Source organism: Dipodomys spectabilis, unplaced genomic scaffold (assembly GCF_019054845.1).
Source record: "Dipodomys spectabilis isolate Male_0828 unplaced genomic scaffold, ASM1905484v1 ptg000032l, whole genome shotgun sequence".
NCBI classification, from domain to species: domain Eukaryota; kingdom Metazoa; phylum Chordata; class Mammalia; order Rodentia; family Heteromyidae; genus Dipodomys; species Dipodomys spectabilis.
This window is the reverse complement of record NW_024870709.1, coordinates 626404-646559: the sequence shown is the minus strand read 5'-3', so window position 1 is coordinate 646559 and position 20156 is coordinate 626404. Positions and strand designations below refer to the sequence as shown.

Genomic DNA, 20156 nt, shown 5'->3' with positions numbered 1-20156 from the left:
GCCTACAGCTGTGGTCTCAAACCCAGCTCTGCACTTTAGCAGGAAGCTTGCTTTTATGGATTGCTCCCAGTAATCACTGAACACCAGGCAAACACATTGATTCCTCGAATCCTCTAAAGGCCAACTTGGACTTGAATTTCCCTATTGGACTTAAGATATTTTTAGTCCATATAGTTGTTGCACACTCTCCTCTCTCTTCTTATTATTCATTGTAAGCAGAGATGGTAGTGGGAGAAGGGTGGATGAATGAAAAAAGGAACAGAGAACAAATTCAGTGTAAAGGAAGTAGGGGGGTGGAGTCTAAGGGAAGTGAACAAATACAATAGGGAGAATAATGGAAGACTTTACCGTGATCAGGTGAACTGTGTTTACCCAACACAGAGTTGGAATATTTTCAACCTTTTGAAGTTCAGAAATTTCATTTCGTTTTAAAAAAGAATTCAGTAGGTCTTAGATATATTGAATCTTTTATAGACATTTTGTATAAATCAACTATTTAGTTGATGCTCACAGAAAGAGAAAATTTATTGTGTATTATTGGGTAGATAGCAAAGAATTCAGTATGATAGTGTGTCATTTGAGAATGGGCATTTAATAATAATTTCTCACATTCTCAGAAACCTGTTGGTAGGCAATTGCCTACCAACAGTCATTGTTTACATGTAGTAATATGTTCTTGACTAAAATGGTTTTGTCATGTCTAAGGAAGATAATGTAGTGAGACCACCATCATACATAATTATTGGCTAAAACATCATTATGAAGAACATCATTATGATGATTATCTAAGTCTAGCTTTGTGATGTGCATCATATTCATCCTATAATTCAGATTCTATTTTCTTATGCTTGCTTATATTTGAATGTTACTTTCCTTCTGTATTTTAATACCATAATATATACTTCATATGTAAAAAGTTAGAATTTCTCTTGGTTCTGTGAGGCTAGTTAAATAAAGATCATTTTAATGCAACCATGACTTGATATAATTTAAACCTGGGCTTCAGCCTTATAAGAGTCTATTAGAATTGAATTTCACTGCTGGGAATTGTTTCTTTAAGGTCCAGAATATTTCCCAGGGCCCCAACTCTTTCGTAGGCTCTGAATATTAATTTTGTTCCTCTAGTCCTACTAGTTTGTGAAATTTCTGTAAAGTCCCTTAATCAAAATTCAAAAGCAGCATCTAAATTTAAAGGGACCGCCCACCACCCTAGGGGAAAACACATTGCTTTTGACTTTGTGGCTCTTGTAAGAGCTCTGTGATTATACAAGGCTCTGATATTTCTCTGAAGGATGGGTGTGCATGTGTGTGCATGTTTATAGATACAAATATAAACATAAAATTATCTATATATGCATACACACATCACATGCAGAGATAAACATAAATAATGTACATAGATAGTTGATTCATATAAAAATATGTGTTTATATATAAACACACATTGCAAGTATTTTCTCCTGCATTTCACTTTTCAGAAGGGAAATGTTTCAATATTTTAAGCAATTTGCAATAGGTAGTTTTTTTATAGGTTTGAAAGATTTGTATCTTTTCAAAATAAATAGAGTGACAAAGATGAAGGGTTCCATTAAAAACTAGTTATATTAACTTAACCTGTATCTGCTGATAAGAAATCTCAGCAAACTCACATGGAGGCACAAACAGGTGTCCAGGCTGTGTCTCCAACCCTGTCCATCGTTTCGCACCACATACATCTGCTTCCTACAGTATTACAACTTGCTTTAGACTCACCACGTCTTTTCATTCAATTTTATCCTTCCAGTTCCTACCTCATTTCCTCCCCTCTGTACTATATCTACACTGTTCAAAGGAACATCCTGCCCCTGGGTCAATGGCAACTGTCACCACCCAGCTGGTATCTCCTTGGTAATCATCTGCATAGCCTGATAAGTAGAACATTCTACCTAAGGATGTTTTAGCTTCTCCTAAACATGATATACCCCTGTAAGGAATTCTCCTGTAATTGAGCCCTAGTTACATGGTGAGGCCTTTCTTAATAACACACTGTCTCTTGAACATCTTCATTTCCTGGCATGTTTTCCTTCTCCCTCTACATATTCATCGGGATTACTTCCTAAATAAACAGCTCTTTATTCAACCCAGGTTTTCAACTTTTTTTTGACAAAAGACACAGATGCCTCATTAGCATGTTTCTTCGGGAATCTCAATGTTTCTTTACCTCCTATAATTTTACTAAAGTAATTCTTAGGGGAAAATAACAAAGATATCTAACTGGGAGAAATGAAGGGCGTTAATGTTGGAGAAAGTACATGAAACTCAAACAAAAAACAAACACAAGTGTAGCCATGACACTTTTGCAGGAAGAATGTTTTTGTTTGTACTTTTTAAAAATATAGGTTTTTAGTTATTATTAAGATGTTGTATCAGAATGGTTGTTATTTATGGCAGACAATAAGTACATTTCTCTTTGGACAATATCACCCCTTCCTTTGCTTTCCCCTAGTTTCCTCACTCTCATCTCTGACTGCAGGTTGCATGGTTCATTATCCACATAGTCTATACTGAATACCATGACCATGACCCTGTCTGTTCACCCCTCCTCCTCCCTTCCTCTGGTCCCCTTTTGTTCCCCCAAAAGACAACAAATCAAAACAAAACAAAAAAAAACACACTACAACCACCACCAAAAACAATTTTAAAAACACACTCTTCCTTTCTTGGAATTCATTTTATTAAATAGTATTTTAAATATTCATTGGAGTTGTGCCTTTGTGTTCCTCCCCTTGGAGTACCTCCTTTTAGTCTGATTGCTTGTGTGTGTGTGTGTGCCTAGAGTCCCGTAAAGGTTACCATGCCAACTGGTATTTTAGATCAGGCTTCCATAAATGAAAGTAAACATGTGCCATCTATATATATATTTTTTACTTTAAAAAAATTAAGTAGTTTTACAAAGGGGTTGTAATTCAAGTCACATTGTGTATATAGTGAATCTGGATCAAGGTCACCCCTTCCCAGCATTCTCCCCTGTCTTTTCCAATCCCATCCATACCCTCAAGTTACATAATTTTTGACAAGATGGAGGTCAGATATTTTTAATATTGGCTACTAAAAGAATATATTTTCTAGCTAATAAATATAATACAGTCAATTAAGGGAAGTAGTCAATTAAGATAGGAAGTACTGGCTTTTGTTTGTTGAGGTGCTATCCTAAATGAATGATAAAAAAGCAAGATCCCCAACTTGTAAATGACAAGTTGGTAATTTGGGCAAGTGGGTGATTACCCAAAGCTGTAATTTTCAACCACAGATGAGGTTCTGTCAGAAACAAAGCTCACAAATCAAAAGAAAAATTGTCTACAGCCTACTAGTGGAAAATACAATGGAATTATCAGAAGTCTCTGCATGAACAGCCTCGAGTCATAAATTTCATGTGAAATATCTCGATTTTTCATTGATGAATAATTCAGCTAAAAATAATGATAGAGATCAGTTTTATCCTGAACAAATAATATAGCCTCTGAGATGAATTTTAGAGCCTTTACAGATTCTTCTAAAACAGATCACCCCTTGATGCGGGCAGGATTGTAGGAGTTTAGAGGCAAGGCAAGGGGAGAATATTTCTTTTCCTATTAACTGGCTCAGAGAAAGGGCAATCCTGTGAGGAAGCAGAGTGCCTGAAGAAAAAGTCACACAATTCTTTAGCTGTGCCTTGCAAACTCATGTTCCCTATTTAAATCTTCAGTATTTGTTTTCAGGATTACCTTACAATTATGTTTGAAATAACAAACAAAACCAAAATGTGAAAGGGATCATATCTAGAGGACTGATCCTCATATTTTACCTCATTGGAGAGATACAACAGAGTAGAACATAGAGTCTGCTCTCTGGAGAACAGAAAATAAAGGACCCATAGAATAGTTATTTGAATTGTGTGCATTTATTTCTTCCCTCACTTTCTTCCTTTTAGAAAGTCTACATCTCAAAAGGTCATGGGCATTTGTAGCATTACTATTATAAGTTGATTAGATTTTAGTAGAAAACAAAATTAAAACCGTGAGTATATACATCATTTAAGAACAGAATCTAACTAAAGAAACAAGTGGTTATCCTCAGAAAATAAGGTAATCCTAACAAAATTATTTTTCCATTTGAACCTAAAGTTTTTTTGCCAAAGACACACCAACAAACCAACCAACAGTAAAAGGTTATAAACTGAAGAAGAAAAGCCTACAGTAGAAGAGAGAACAGGAGAGAGAGGAACTTCATATTTGGGCAGGAAAATGTTGGGTGGTACCTGGCAAAAGAAGTGGCCAAAGGTCAATGAAAGCATCAAAGTATCAAAAGCTTCACACACTTGGAGTGGATACAATTCCTATGTTGTTATTTAGGTAGATTATAAAGGAACAATATAATAAAGTTCCCAAATATGCTAATTTTGAAGAGTTTTGCTTATAAACACATTGGAAGAAAACAAATCATCATTTAAGAATGGAATGCATAGTATGTTGAATTGAATTCCTCTTGAGATTTATTTAAAGATAACTTTAAAATGTTTTCAGAGCTGAGGAAGTGGCTCAGGCCTATAATCCTAGCTATTCAGGAAGCTGAGATCTGAGGATTAAGAATTGAAGCCAGCTTGGACTGGAAAGTTTATGAAACTCTTATACCAATTAATCATCAAAAAGTCAGAAATGGAGCTATAGCTCATGTAGTAGAGCATTAGCCTTGAGCACAAAAGCTCAGGGACAAAGCCCAGGCCCTGAGTTCAAGCCCTGAGACTGGCATCAAGTAAATAAATAAATACATAAATGGAGGGAAGGAAGGAAGAAAGTAAGGAAGGAACGAAGGAACAAAGGCAGGGAAGGTAGAGGGAGGGAGGGAGGGAGAGAGAAAGCAGGGCAGGTCAATCAAAAACAAATACGAGTTTTGCCTTTATTAAATATTTGGCTCTTGCTTGTCTCTGGATTTGTCTAGGTTTGTTTTCTGTGGTAGGTGTGTTCCAAATGAGTCCTTATGCTGCTACCTTGTCTTTTAAGTACATCTCATGGTCTCTTTCAGTTTCTAGTAATCTCCATCTTAGCCTCTGTGTTTTATCTCTTTTTGGTCTTTCTTCATTGAACATGAGACACACTGTGTAATTGTGGTACTTGATATAATAGTTTTCTGTGAGTACCATCATCAATCACCTCGTAGTAATTGAGGAGAAGGAGAATGGATGGTGATAGCAACTGGGTGGATGATGTTTATACAGGCCCCCATCCAGGTGGAAACCCATCCAGTATGCCAGAAGAAAATTAATGTGTTCTGATTCTCCAGTTCTAGGAGAAAAATCACTTGTGAACGAAGCCTGATGTAAATACAAAAGAGAAGCAGGCAGGAAATATCAGAGGGATTGGAAGGGCTTCTATAGCGTGATGGGATAGGCATTAATATTAAATCCCCATGGCATTTCTAACATAGGAGTAGTCCACTGGATTTTGCTGCAACAACAAAATCATAGCACTCATAAATAGATTACTCAGGAAACTATTAACATGCAACTTCAGCTCTGGCAAGATGACTGAGTTATGCATTGTAAATAAGGAGGCACTAGCATGCCAGGGATGACCCTGAATGGCCACCACACCTACAGCGGGGACAATATAAAGGCTCCTGTCCAGAGCAGGACACTCAAACTCACACTCCTAGGACTCAGCTGAACTCACAGCAGAACTCACCTCACCTCTCAACATGTCCTACAGCCGCTGCTCTGGAAACTTCTCCTCCAGCTCCGTTCAGGGCTGCCTGTCACGGTCCAGGTCCTCCTGTGGCTCTGCCTTCCCCAGCAACCTGGTCTACAGCACTGACCTCTGCGCTCCGGGCTCCTGCCAGCTGGCCTCTTCTCTCCACGGTGGCTGTCAGGACACCTGTGGCGAGCCCATGCGCTGCCAGAGTTCCTGTGTGGTGTCCAGTCCCTGCCAGAGTTCCTGTGTGGAGTCCAGTCCCTGCCAGAGTTCCTGTGTGGAGTCCAGGCCCTGCCAGAGCTCCTGTGTGGTGTCCAGGCCCTGCCAGAGCTCCTGTGTGGAGTTCAGGCCCTTCCAGAGGACCTGCTACAGCCCCAGAGTGTCTACGCTCTGCAGTCCCTGCCGCACAACTTACTCTGGATCTCTGGGCTTTGGGTCCAATGCTTGCCACCTGCTAGGGTATGGATCTAGAAGCTCCTGCTCACTGGGGTATGGGTGGAGACGCTCCTATGCCCCATTCTATACATCTGGAAGCTGCTACCCACAGGGCTGTGGTTCCAGCGGCTATGGAGTCTATGGTTTCCCTTCCCTGAGTTATGGGTCTAGATTCTGCCACCCACCCTATTTGGCCTCTAGAATGTACCAGGGTTATAGTTACAGACCTACCTGTGGCTCTGGCTTCTATGAATTTACTTGTTAAATATCTCTGTGCTTATGATTGCTGACCTACCCCGTGCCGCCATTATTTTCTTTGGCACTTCTGGGCCACTATGCTCTCATTCTTCCATGGAAAGCTTCTTTCCTCAGCTTCTAGCTAACTTTGAAATTAATGAGTAACCCTACATTGCACCTTAATCTCTGTACTGTATACACCTTAATTTTCATCCAAGAGCTGTTGAAATGAGAATTTAATCTAATAAATTTATGCAATCTAGTACCTGAATATGATGTTCATATTATTGTTTCGTGCATGTAGATTTTGCCTTCAAGGACTAGAGAAATTTTAGTAAACCTCTCTAATGGGCATTGACCATAATCTGACATTGGGTATAGTCTTTATTGGAAGTAGTAAGTTCTTCCCAGAGCATCCTTTGGTCTGCCACTTCAGTACAACAATGCTAAGAGTTGCATAGAACTGAGGACACAGTGATTTTCTTCATGGAATATAAGAAATTAAGATATAAACTAGAAAAGGCACTCAGTAATATGATGAGATCTACACTCACACAAAACCTTTTCTCAGTTTCCTATTTCACCAAGAGCAAAATGAGCCCAAGGAACTCTGAGGACACTTTGCCTTTTGTGGGTTGGTACAAATGCCAGATCTCTAAGGTATTCCAATACCTCTTCTGCCAAGGTGTAAGGAAAATCCAAGCAATCTTAAGTGAGCCTAATTGGTTTCAATGGATTTGTGTAACCTCTAGATGCTTCTCTAAGGCTTAATGTCAATTAAGCTAGCAGCAGCATCTGAGAAAGAATATACAAACTTTTTTGTATTAGTCCCAGTCTGCATCTCAAAGGATTTTACAATGAGTAACTGGGACTCAACCTTTCCAGGATGTTTTAGGAACACAGAATGACTTGGAGTTATTCTCCTCAAGATCTGGGCAAAGGGAAAAGTGGTAAGTTTGTTTCTGTGTTCCAGTGTTTAAACAATTCTAAATATATGTTTTCTCAAAATCTAGTAGAAAGCACTAACAGTACAAGGGAAGAATGATAGTGAACGCTTTCAGTTTTCCAAGTGTGAACCTTTGAGATGGCCAGAAACAAAGAAGTTCTGCCTATTCATAGGAAAGATGCTGTTTGTGATACAAACAAGTTCTGCCTATTCATAGGAAAGATGCTGTTTGTGCAATGCTGTTTGAAGCGTGCATGCACGTGTTTTCTACAGCTACACCTAGGATGCTCATCAAGACTATGGGATACATTAATACAAGATATAAACTCTAAGACTATGGGATACAGATGCAAGCTCTTCATTACACACTTGAAAATCCCTGGAAGATGCCAAAGACTATATGCTATAAATCTTTTCATATATGAGATAAAGCTAGTCTCTCTTCTTTCTCTGACACCTCCATTTGTAGATAAAGACCTACCAGAAAATAAGTTTAAATGAATGTTTAAATATGAAGACTTTGTGAATAGCCACAAAGTCTTTAGTCTTTCTACTCTTGTGGAAATTACTTAATCTGAGTATATTTAATATTCTACTAGATCAATTTCTTTAGTCACATGAGTAATACTAAACAAACTTGTTCAATAGTTATGCTGTTACACAAATAATTGATTGAAGAATATTTGGTGGCAGCTCAGGAGGAAATTATTAGAAACTTTTAGTGCTGTGCTAAAGTTGATGTCATTAATTGTGTGTGTGTGTGTGTGTGTGTGTGTGTGTGTGTGTGTGTGCCAGTACTGTGGCTTAAACTCAGAGCCTCTTATTCTTGACATTTTACACAGCTAGTGCTCTACCATTTGAACATACCTTCAATCCAGCATTTTGTTGGTTCATTGAACATAGAGGCTTACAGAAGTCTCTGCCTGTAATTGATTTAACCTTAAATCCAAGTAGCTAGGATTCCTTTGAATTATTAATTTTAATGATCCTTTTTAATATAATTTAGTTTATACAGATGTAGGAGTCAAGATGGTTGATATCACATTCCCCTTTCAATAATATTTAACAATATCAACAAAAGAGTAAAAGTGCGAATCGCTTGTGACATCTCATTAATATTCTAAACTGGAAGAGAGATTGAAGGAGACCAGTGAATCAAAGTGAACTCATCAAAGAGCAGTCTTTTTATACTACTAATATAATAAGAAGTAATTTTTTTAAAAATTGAGATATTGGCATGAAAGAATATATAATTCAAAAAAGAAAATGTATTGCATAGGCTTGGTTAGATAAAATAATGGCAACAATGAATCAGAAATAACAAATTCCAGAATTCAGAGATAATACAACAGTGATGGACAAAGACAAAGCAAGTATTTCTAATATAAGTGTGAATATAGATGATCATTGTTTCCATTTTAAAATTTCCACTTTATAGCTTAATTGGAAATAGTACTCACTCATGTTATTAGCACAATCACAAATACATTTTTATAAGATTCTTAATTATTGTCCTTACCATGATGCTATTCATAACCAAAATCTGTGACTTTTATGATTCCTGAGACAGCAAATAACTATCATCAAAGATGAACTCTTAATGAATATATATTGGCAATATCAAAGGGATGATGTGAAGCCAGGTTCAGGTGGCTTAGGTCTGTAATGTTAGCAGAGATCTGTAGGACTGGATTTTAAAAAATACAGCAGGCAGAATCTTGGCCATGTAATTGTAACCCCTCTGTACAGTATTTTCACAATAAAAAAATAAAAAAAAGAAAAGTCCACATGATTCCACTTCCACAATAGCCAGCCAAAAGCAAGGCTGGAGGTGTAACATAAATGTAGAGCACCAGCCTAGCAAGCCTGAAGCCCCATGTTCAAACTCAAGCACAACCAAAGGAGGTTGGGAGGAAAGATGTGAACCTACCATAGATGAGGAAATGAGATCATTGAAGTTCATTTTATTTTATTTTATTTTACCCTTAGTGATTTTTATTCCTCAGCTAGTAGAAAGGATACGGTCTTTATACTTTCACAAGAAAACAGTATGTAGCATGAGTCAAACCATTTCAGAGTCAAACTAGTGTACAGAAACATAATTTGCAAGTCCGATTGTTCAGTAATCACCTTTATAAGTAGTCTTTTTTAATTGTTTACCATCACTTGAAGACTTAAGTAATATCATGTTCTTAACTTTTTGCGTGAGGAACTATGTCACATATCTTCATGTTGGATAATAAATATCATCAGTTATGCACTCACAATGAATTTGCTTTAGTACTATAAAGTAAGTATACAACTGTGGGCATTAAAAGTAAAAGTTTTGTGCCTCTTAAAAATGTTTTACATAGGGTGTTATAATAAATCAACCAAATAAATAGTTGTGATTTTTAAAAGTACAATATATCCAAAACCACTATAGTAAGAGAATTTAGATTATTTCTACGCTCCAAGACCATATGATTAATTTAATGCACTTAACTTCAAGTACCGCTAACCAGCAATTTTCAAAAATTCCCACTACCACCACCTACTGGTGGCTCATGAATATTGACTCAGGGGTAAAGCAATACAGAACTACAACAAATGATCTACTCTCAACTTGAGTCTTTATTTAAATGTGTCGATTTTTGTGTAAATTGTATTTTAATGCAATTTATCTTCCCAGTGACCCCTCTGCATGCTGTTTTTGAATAAAAAAAGACAGCTCAATTTTGTTTAGAAAGGGTGATCTTTTTAATATTCTTTCCAATTTAACAATAGATTTAAACTGTTCATTATATATTTATCTTGTGCTCAACTAGATTAATCTGTGATTTAAATAAAGTGAAGGTCTCCAAAAATCAATCATTTATGGCAGTTAATGTTTTACATTATTAATAAAGTTTTTAATAATTATTCATTAAAATTATTCTAAAATTCTGTTTCCATTTACAAATAGCAGTGGGGGTTGAGATGAAAAAGAAACCAAAATATACAGTGACCCTGTTGCTAAGCAACTAAATCATCTGTACCTTTTATAGTATTATCCTTGTCATAAAGATAAAAATTTGGAAAATACTTGATGATTCAAGAGTAACCAACTGTTGATATTTAGCTGAAATCTACAAGAGAATATTCATATTGTTTGAGAAGATATTTTCTTTCAAATAAGTGCTATTAACCAAACAACCAGGAAAACAGAAAAAAAATTGAAACTCGATTATGTGGAAAATACATGGGCTACTTGTTAATAAATGTTGGCATGTGTTAGTAATTTTACTTAGAAATCTACATTAAGGAAAGTAAAGCTATGGGAACAGAACACCTCACTGCATATAAAACACTAATACCTTCTTTCTGGTTGGATACCCTCAGTCATATTTGTCATAAAACTTATATATATATACATATATATATGTATATATATATAGAACTTATATATATATACATATATATATATGTATATATATATAGTTTTTTTTGAAATTTTGACCAGGGCTTGAACTTAGGGTCTGGGCATTGTCCCTAAGCTTTCGTGCTCAAGGCTAGTGCTCTACCACTTTGAATGAAAGGTGCACTTCTGGCTTCTTTACTGTGTATATGGTTAATTATAGATAAGAATATCACGGACATTCCTGCCGAGACTGGGTTTGAACCATGCTCCTCAGATCTCAGCCTCCTGAATAACTATGATTAAAGGCATGAGCCACCTGTGCCTGGCTTATAATAATAAATTTGTTCCTAAATTATATAAATAGTTTAATAATCCATGCAAATTGTTACCATTTCAAAAAATATTAAATATTGTAACTACATATAACACAAATCACAGTCATGAGTTTGTGGTTTTAAAAAGTGTGTAACCTCAATGGAATTCTATGCCTCCATCAGAAAGAATGCCATTGCCCCATTTGTTAGGAAATGGAAAGGCTTGGAAAAAATTATATTAAGTGAAGTAAGCCAAGCCCAAAGAAACATAGGTCCCATGGTTTCCCTTATTTGCAATATCTAGTATATGTATGAGTCAAGCGGAAAAGGTCAGATAATGTGATGTTAGGAAAATGAACCCTTAGATATGTATTTTAATGTTTTTTTCTTTCATACATTTGTTTCTAATGCATTTATAAGATTATTTCTTTGTTGATTTGTACGTCCCTCCCCCACAGTATAACCCCTGCTTTCACTGTATTTGATGTCGGTATAATTTGTGGAGGAGATGGGAAAAACAAGTCGTTTAAGGATACAGGTGGACCTGTTGCAACAATGAGAAGTACAAGTTGTCATGTCGAAAAGGAACTTTATAACTTTGGTGGGGGGGGGGGAGGATTGGGGGGAGGATGGGGGGGAAGCTGGGAAGGGAGGTGAAGGGTAAACAAAGGAGGAGGCTGCAATGCTTGATAAGGAATGTACTCATTATCTTGTCCATGTAATTGTAACCCCTCTGTACAGTATGTTCACAAAAAATAAAAATAAAAATTTTAAAAAAAGTGTGTAACCTTTATTCTATCATATGATAAATCAGGCAAGCAAATTGTATATGTAAATGTGGAAGTTGAAAACATGTTTCAACTATTTAAAGTTGAAAGGACTTTTTGTCATTCTTGTTGTTTTGAGAGGGTGTTGTGCATGTCCTGGGGCTTGAACTTAAGTTCTAGGCTGCTTCAAACTTCAATCTTCAGATTTCATCCCCTCCCCCACCTCCAGTAGCTAGGAATACAGACATGAGCCACCAGCACCTTACTGGAATATTTTAGGTATAAATACAGAAAAGATAAGCGCAGCCTGATATTTAGAATTCATTTTGAAGAGAAAAATTAAAAGTAAATGAATAAATGATATTAAAGAAATATTAAAGTGGAAAGTCATATAAATATTTTATTTAAACGTATAACATTTTCACTTTGCAAAACTTAAGACAGACCAGAAGAGACATTAGGAATTAATGAGGCTTCAATAATTGCATGTCCATATCATGAGCAGAAAACAGTTTGGCCTCTTTTTCAGTTACCGTAATTCAATAGGGTTCCAATGTCTAGACTAAGAACAGAAGAGCTCAAACGTAAGTTAGATCTTAAGATAAAAGCTGCCACGTAGACAGATCGGATTTCTCCAGTACAGGATTAGTAGAAGCCAGATCCACAGGCTGGTTGGTAAGACACGGACTGGCAGCTTTTAGTAGAGAAGTAGGTGGGGCGGTAGAAGTTAGGTCTGCAATAGAGGGATGAGAAAGATTGGGGACCACAGCCCACGGTTTGGAAACCACGGTTCCCAAAGCCCAGAGAGGGAGAGCCAAGGCCAAAAGTCTGACGCCCCTTGGTGTCAAAGCCCAGGGACCCTGTGCAAGCTGTCTGGTAGGGTCTGTAGCATGTGGAGATCTTGGGGCGCCACCAGTTCCTCTGAAAGGGCCCGGAGGGCACGCAGGTAGACTGGAAGCCGGTGGGCTCCTGGAAGGTCTCCTGACAATCGCTGTAGCTCAGCTGGTTGGTGAAGGGCGATTGGAGGTCAGTGCTGTAAAGCCAGTTTTGGGGATGGGAAGATCCGCAGGAGGAGACTGGGTACTGCAGGTAACCTCCAAAGGAGCAAGATGAGAAGTTTCCGGAGCAGCCGTTGTAGGCCATGCTGAGAGGAGACCGGACCTGCGAGGAAGATGTTCTGAGCTCGAATGTCGCCCGTGACACTGCGTGGAGCGTTTATATACCTTTATCACTGTGGGCTGTGTCATCCCTGAGCTCAGGAAAACGCGTTGCTGCTTGTAACTGCACGGAAAGGGCCTTCGTCGTCATCATGCAATGCTAATTTTTGTGGTTTTTCCAGCTGGAAAGCACAGGAGTGCATGTGGCCTGGGGATTCAGAGGTTGCTGTGGTCTCTTCAAAGCTATTATTCATCTTCCCTCTGCAAAGGTCACCCTGGAAGTCGCTTCCGAGGTCGTCAGTGTCTGGGCTGCGAGAAGCCGTCTTAATTAAAAATAATTGATTCCCTCTTTCACAATCTGCCATCTGGCTAGCAAAGTTGTTCACTGATGTCTTTATAGTCATTTCTTTTCAACAAAAGCAAGCATTGATAATTACCGCGAAGGGGCAAGCTTGCTTTTGATGATGCGCCATCCCAAAGCCGCAGAACTGATCTGCAAGGAACCTAGGGTATTGCTCTCGAATTGGACCTCAATTTGAATGGCTTTAGGGAAATATGAACTGAGAGATTCCCATATGCCCTGTCTTCCTGCTCAAAGCTGAATGCAGACCACTGAGATTGAGTCTTAGCTTTTCTTTGGCCCCATGTGTGTTTAAACACTCTGTGAACTAAATCCCATAAATGGCCAAATACCATTTGGACATGATCACTTATCCAGCTAAGATGCAGAAGAAGCACTAAAAGTAAGAACAAAGCATGTGGAAAATATGTTTAATATATTTCCATTTGTCAGCAGAGTCCATATTCCCCACTGAAAGAATTCCTCAGGATCTAGGAATTGTTCTTTCCTAAAGAAAGCCTTCAAATGGAATGTTCTCGAAATGTTGAGCTGAAGAAGCTGTCACCCCAGAAAGCAACATATGTGGCTTTGATTTAACTTGTGTTTGGGTGTTTCTGAAAAGTATTACAAAATTTCTAAAGCAGGGGTCATACTATTTTTTGTCCTGTGATTTGTGCTTCACTCAGGGTAAGACCTTGTATAATGAAGAATGATAGGTTGAGATTTTTCTTCCTGTGCTCACCTACTCTTCACTATGTTCATTTCACTGAAAAAAAAATGTTTCCTTTCCATTTCTGAACCAAAATGTTTAGATGAGAGAACATTATTTGTTGAAAGGGACAATACTGATCAAGATGCATTATATTCATAAACAGCTTTGTTAAATGCCAACTCCTTTGTGCAAGTACTTGAAGACAATAAAATTTAAAGAAAAGGAGGAATGCTATTATTTTTTGAGAAAAGAATGTTCAAAATTGTTTTGATGTCTGAGTTCAAGGAATATCTTTTTCCAATAAAATGGCTAATATGGTAAAGGAAGAGATGAAAACAATCTAACAAATTCAATTTTGTTGAGTTAAATATTTATGCAGATATTTTCTTGTTCAATATTTTATTAAAAAATAAAACACATACTAGGAACTGCTAGAAAGAGCTTAAGGAATAACAATTGTTTATTTTGGAAATAGAGGGCAATATATGAAATGTAAAGAAGAAAACGTGATTGGAAGTTGATTTGTCAACTCCCAAGTTCAGATTCATAAAGTCTCCCTTGAGACTTTATGGTTCCCCAATCTTCCATAAGATTAGAATCCCAGTTGCAAAAATCCTGATTGGATGACCCTAGAACGTTCTGCTTGAAAGTCTCACTATCCACAAAAGAGAATTTTTTAGACTTTTCCCTACTACTTCCACTTAGTAATAGTCATAATGTTCATAGAATGAATCTCAACATATATTCATTGTATTATTTTACTAGTTGTGAAGATGGATATTTAAGTTTTTACCCATCCCTTCCTCTCAGCCATTTCTTGTGTTGTATTTCAAGTTAGCCCAGCAGCATGGGAATGCTACTTCTTCTAGGAGGAATTTATTTATCACCTGATGGCTATACTGCATTGTTCTTGTCTCTTTTGATACCTGTCCTAATCTGTATTTCAGTGGAGCTGTGGATTCTTTGACTCTCTGATCCTCCTGTGAAGTCTGTATGATAAATGCCTTCCACATTTCTTGCTTTTCTTAATCCTGTGTTGTAAAAGGCCCACTTTCTAAGAGGACATAAAGCGATGGAATAAAGTCACTCATGTTATCTATAGTGCTTGCTATTTTATTCTCGTTAGTATCAATGTAATAAAATGACTTCAACTTTGTAAGAATGAAAAAGTTTTGATAATCAAATGTATTATTCATTAATGACTTCAATCAAGAAGCAAGTCAAGAGGCAAGTTGAAAGGCTCAATGGTAGAATATGTTTCTTCTTATTGTGCATAATGCCCTGAAATCAATCACCAGCATCTCCAAAAGTAGAGAATGGAAGAGAAAGAAAGAGAGAGAGATTGAGAGAAAAGAAAGAAGCAAGAAAAAAAGAAAGAAAGCATAAAAGAAAGACAAAAAGAAAAAAGAAAGGTCAAGAAAATTCAGAAGTGATTCCCTGGCTTAATTTTATAATATACTCTTCTTAGCATGACTACAAATCGTGAACCTTCATATTCAAGAACTTTACATACTCTTATCCACAACAACATGACAACTTGAACCACAAGAACATTTATGTTCCATAGTAAAATTTTTATTTTATATAAAATTTATTTCCATAATTGTGCTATACTCAAATTAATTGATTTCTTATTTATTGTTCTTACCAAGGAAGGCTCATTACAGACTTTCTTCTCTCATAAGGTCCTCAAGATTTAGAAGAAGTTATGTATTATGGGGATCTCTTTTTTCTCCTCTCTCTCAATTGTATTCTTTTACTTAGAACATTATCATTGTTTTCCAATGTTGTTCATTTGACCTATTATCCTGAAGGTCAGCATGAATGAAGCACCCATCTTAGTGACATAATGACGCTGATTTTCATTCTATTCAAGGTACATGAATGAGAAATTTGCATTTTTGTTTCATGAACAATTGCTTTACAAAAAAAAAAAAAAGCCTAATGAAATTCCTTCACTTAGAAGTCTTCATTCATAAAGAAGAGCTTTGAAGGTTAAATTATCTCATTTTTACTGGAGCCTAATTAGGCATTCTTATTAAAATGGTCACATGCTACTTACTACAGCCACATCTGGGCTATATAAGAAGCCAGAGCAGACAGCAGCATTCAAACTCCAGCTTCTCACTGCAACTTGACTGGAAACCCAACTCCTGACAACATGTCTTACGCCTGCAACTCCGGAAACTTCTCCTCCCAGTCCGCTGGCGCTTACCTGAGATACCCAGGGTCCAACTGTAATTCCTTCTACCCCAGCAATATAATCTACGCCCAGAGACCCCAGCAGCTGTGCTCCTCCTTCTTTGGTGGCCAACAAGAGAGCTTCTCCGACCCCACTGACTTCGAGACCTCAGGGGTGGACGCCACCTCCTGCTTCCGCCCCAAGAACTTCATCTTCTCCAGGCCCTGCCATACACCTTACGCTGGATCTTTCGGATGCGGCAACTCTGGCTTTGGATCTTCTGGATATTACAACTCCGGCTTTGGATCTTTTGGCTATGGAAACGCTGGATTCCAGTCTCTTGGATGTGGTTCCAGCTACTCCCGCCCCACATTCTTCTCTTCGAAGAGCTACCAGTCGTCTTACTACCAGCCAACCTGTGGCTCTCGCTTTTTCGGATCAACTTACTAGACGTACCCATCCTCTCATGATTTCTTTGGCGCCTTCAGAAACTTGAACCTTCTGTGATAAGTTGGCCATATGCGGATCACAGTTCTAGAAGTAAATGATGGTCTTCGAGGGACTAAGAAATTGGCCTATGATCTTTCCTCCTTCTGATGTGAGATTTAGCTTCAATTTCCATTCTTATTCTCCTGCTTAGAGTCATTTCTAGTGCCTTCTTTTTAAAACTTCTCTCATTATGTTCCTAGAATTCTTTTACTAGTGTTTCAAATAAACTTTTCTCTCCAGCATGAATTCTGGTATTCTGCTTGTTTTTTTTAAAATACAGTGTATGTATCGCATACAATCCAGGACAGGTTGTCTTCAGGTTGTCTCTTCCTATTTCATATATGCCATAAATTAATTTTGTTAGACAAAAAAATAAGGACTTCAAAAAATTCAAATATATGACATAAATACATGACATATCTCTAAGAGATTTATTTGCCTTCGTGAGTACATTGGTTCATAATATCACTCCAGAAATTTTGTTATTAGGAGAATAGTCACCAAAAAAGTATTTATTGGGCTCTTATTCTATGGAGGATTTGTACTGAACAAAGACACAAATTCTCTGCCTTTAAAAACCAAATTGTACTTACTAGCATTGAAGTCAATATTGAGGATAAGAACATGAGATTCAGAGGAAACAAAAGGAGGGGCTGCAGAAAGAATCTGAGAAAATGGTAGATAACTCATTATCACAATGAGGAAGAAGTGCAATAATAATAATAAATAATAAAATAAATAAATCGTACCGACATGTTGTCATTTGGAATTTTTAGAAAGAAGGCTGTACCTGGGATTAGCAAGGAGGGCATGTGTTTGGGAAAATAGCAGTGGGGAGAAAGGGAAGGTAGTAGGAGGGATTATTTAACTAGAGGTCATCCATTTGCTGTGATGTGTGCTTGATCTTTCCTCTGTGAAGAGGAAAGAAAGTTGTATTAACATTTTTTTTTCAGTTCTGCCACTAAGTTACAGACTCAGCCTTCTTTTTCTTTTCTTATTTTGAGACAGAGTCCCATTGTTTCCTAGGTTGGCTTTGATCTTGATATCATTCTGCTTTAGCTTCTCCAGTAGCTGGAATTTGAAGCCAGTTCCAGCATGCCTGGCTTGTTAGAAGAGAACCTGTATTTACTTTTTGTGTGTATGGGCTTGAACTCAGAGCCTAGGTTCTATCCCTGAACTTCTTTTGCTCAAGGCTAACACTCTACCACTTGAGCCACAGCTCTACTTCCATATTTTCCTGAGTAGTTTGTTGGAGATAGGAGTTACACAGACATTGCTGACCCAGCTGGCTCTAACCTTGAGCCTTAGATCTCAGCCTCCTGAGTAGTGAGGATTACAGGAATGAGCCACCAATGCCCAGCTGAAGAAGAAACTTCTAAAATGTTTTGCAAGTCCCCTGTAAAGTAGTCCCATGCCATTTAAAAAATAGGCAGTAGTGTTCTACCAAGCTCATTAGCTAACCAAGAACAAACTTTCACCTTGGCACAAACAGGATGGGCAATGGAAAAACTGGTTGTTAGAGCAGTCAATCAATCAAATGTTCTCTACAGCAGGGGAAATGACAAAACATTGCTCTCACATTCACAATACTAATGCTTCTGAGTAAGACACATCACTTATAAGTGATGGTGACATAATAAATAACAACAAGGGATTATATAAGAATCAAATTAAGTGTAATCTATTGTCTCTTCATTGATCAAGTTCAAGTACTTGTCTGATCCTATACTGGACTAATTAAATGAACATCTAACATCATAACTGAAAATTAATGAGAATGTAGACTTATTAAAGAGTTATAACTGATTTTACCTGATGGCACAATTAAGCAGGATAATGTCAGTAGAGCAAACTTAGAAAACGCCTTTATTTTCTTATATCACTGAACTTTATACTTGATACCAAAGCTCTTTCTATACTGTGAATCCCTGAATAATGCAAAGGGAAGATTTATTATAACCTTAAGATAATAAGAATGATTTTTATTTTATAAACAGTAGCTAACTCTGATCCAGTAAGAGGTGAAATGCGATCTTAACCACCATATCAACCACCCCCCTAGTTCTGGCCTGTCAGGAGCTTCCACAGTCTAGAGACAGGTGGGAGGAACTTGATTTGGGTTTTCCTTTTTAAAGTTTCCTCACTTTGCTTGCCTTCCACCTATGGATCCCCCTTTTCTTCTGTTCTAAGCAAAGAGCGGGAGGAAAGCAAGGGACAAGCCAGGTTATCTGTCTCCACATGATGCTTTAGACCACCAGTGTCAATATGTCTTGGTTGTTCATGGCAGAGAACTTATGCTTACAAAGGTAAGATTAAGCCCCCCAAAAGTCCCTTTACCAGGAAATTCCTATAGATTGGTTTCTTGACAATGTGGATTAAACAACTTCCTAATGAACTAAAAGTTTATGTATCAAAATCTTTGTCAGTATCAGCTCTTTGCTATCCATACCAGTTCTAAATTATTCTATAGTGACTCCAATCCCCAATTAGTTCTCTGTCTGGAAAGACCCGTTTTAAAGTATTTGAGGTCAGAATCTCACTTCTAACACCCCTCATCACAGACACCACAAGCAAAAACCTTGTTCTGGGAATGTGCATTCTTACATCAGAATACTTGAACACTTTGTTCTGCCTTATTAACACCTTATTGTGTGGTGGCATTAGAATCTGCTCAATTAGCTCTTCCTGTTTGGTTATTACCCTCGATTTGGTATGGGATACTCTGTTATCACATCCTCTGAATGAGATGTTTGTGTCCCGTTACTTATTTTTTCAAATACTAATGCCCATTGAGAACATTTGAAAATGGGATCCTTGAGATATCATTTGTTTATGAAGATGGAGCAACCCTGTTCAGATTGGTATTCCATTGAGAGAGTTGCTTACTTCTTCCTAGCCTTTGCCAGGAAAGATGTTCCTCCTGAATTTTCTAGTACCTTGAGCCTGAAATAAGTACCTGTGGTTTGAACTACCTAGTCTATAATATGTTGTTTTAGAAGTGAAACTAATATATGACATAAACCCAAATCAGGGCTATTTTCTTAGGAAAAAGATTTCAGCGGGGATATTTCACTCTCTATTTGTGTGTGTGTGTGTGTGTGTGTGTGTGTGTGTGTGTGTGTGTGTGTGTGTTTATCAGTCTGCCTAGAATTTTTGTGCATCAGAGGTTTTTTTTTAAGTAATTAGTGTGATTAGAGGGTGCTGAAAGGCTGGAGACCCAGGCAGGGTTTCTGCAGCCATTAAGAGGCAGAAATTTTTCTTACCTGAGAATTTGTTTTGCTCTCAGAGCCTTTGTCTGTCCGGTTGAGTCATACCCCCATTATCAAGACAATCTCCTTTACTCAAAGTCCACTGAGTGGAAATGTGAATCACATCCACAAAGTGCTCTCACAGCGATGTCAAGACTAGTGTTTAAACAAATAACCAGGCCGCACAGTCCAGTGGAGTTGACAAAACGAACTAGCACCGTCTGCATTTTCTAGAACATCTAGGC

At 37.5% G+C, this 20156-nt stretch overlaps 3 protein-coding genes across 3 annotated transcripts; 2 read left to right on the top strand and 1 right to left on the bottom strand.

Annotated features, from left to right (window-relative positions):
* The first annotated feature begins 5712 nt into the window (after positions 1-5712).
* LOC122105481 (keratin-associated protein 13-1-like) lies at positions 5713-6405 on the top strand. Its single transcript, XM_042676733.1, has one exon. It carries the CDS (start codon positions 5713-5715, stop codon positions 6403-6405), a length of 693 nt encoding a protein of 230 aa, XP_042532667.1.
* Positions 6406-12428: 6023 nt separating this feature from the next.
* Positions 12429-12926, bottom strand: LOC122105702 (keratin-associated protein 14-like). Its single transcript, XM_042677032.1, has one exon. The coding sequence runs from the start codon at positions 12924-12926 to the stop codon at positions 12429-12431; it is 498 nt and encodes a 165-aa protein (XP_042532966.1).
* Positions 12927-16153: 3227 nt separating this feature from the next.
* On the top strand, positions 16154-16624 carry LOC122105479 (keratin-associated protein 15-1-like). The gene has a single exon (XM_042676732.1). The coding sequence runs from the start codon at positions 16154-16156 to the stop codon at positions 16622-16624; it is 471 nt and encodes a 156-aa protein (XP_042532666.1).
* The last annotated feature ends 3532 nt before the right edge of the window (positions 16625-20156 follow it).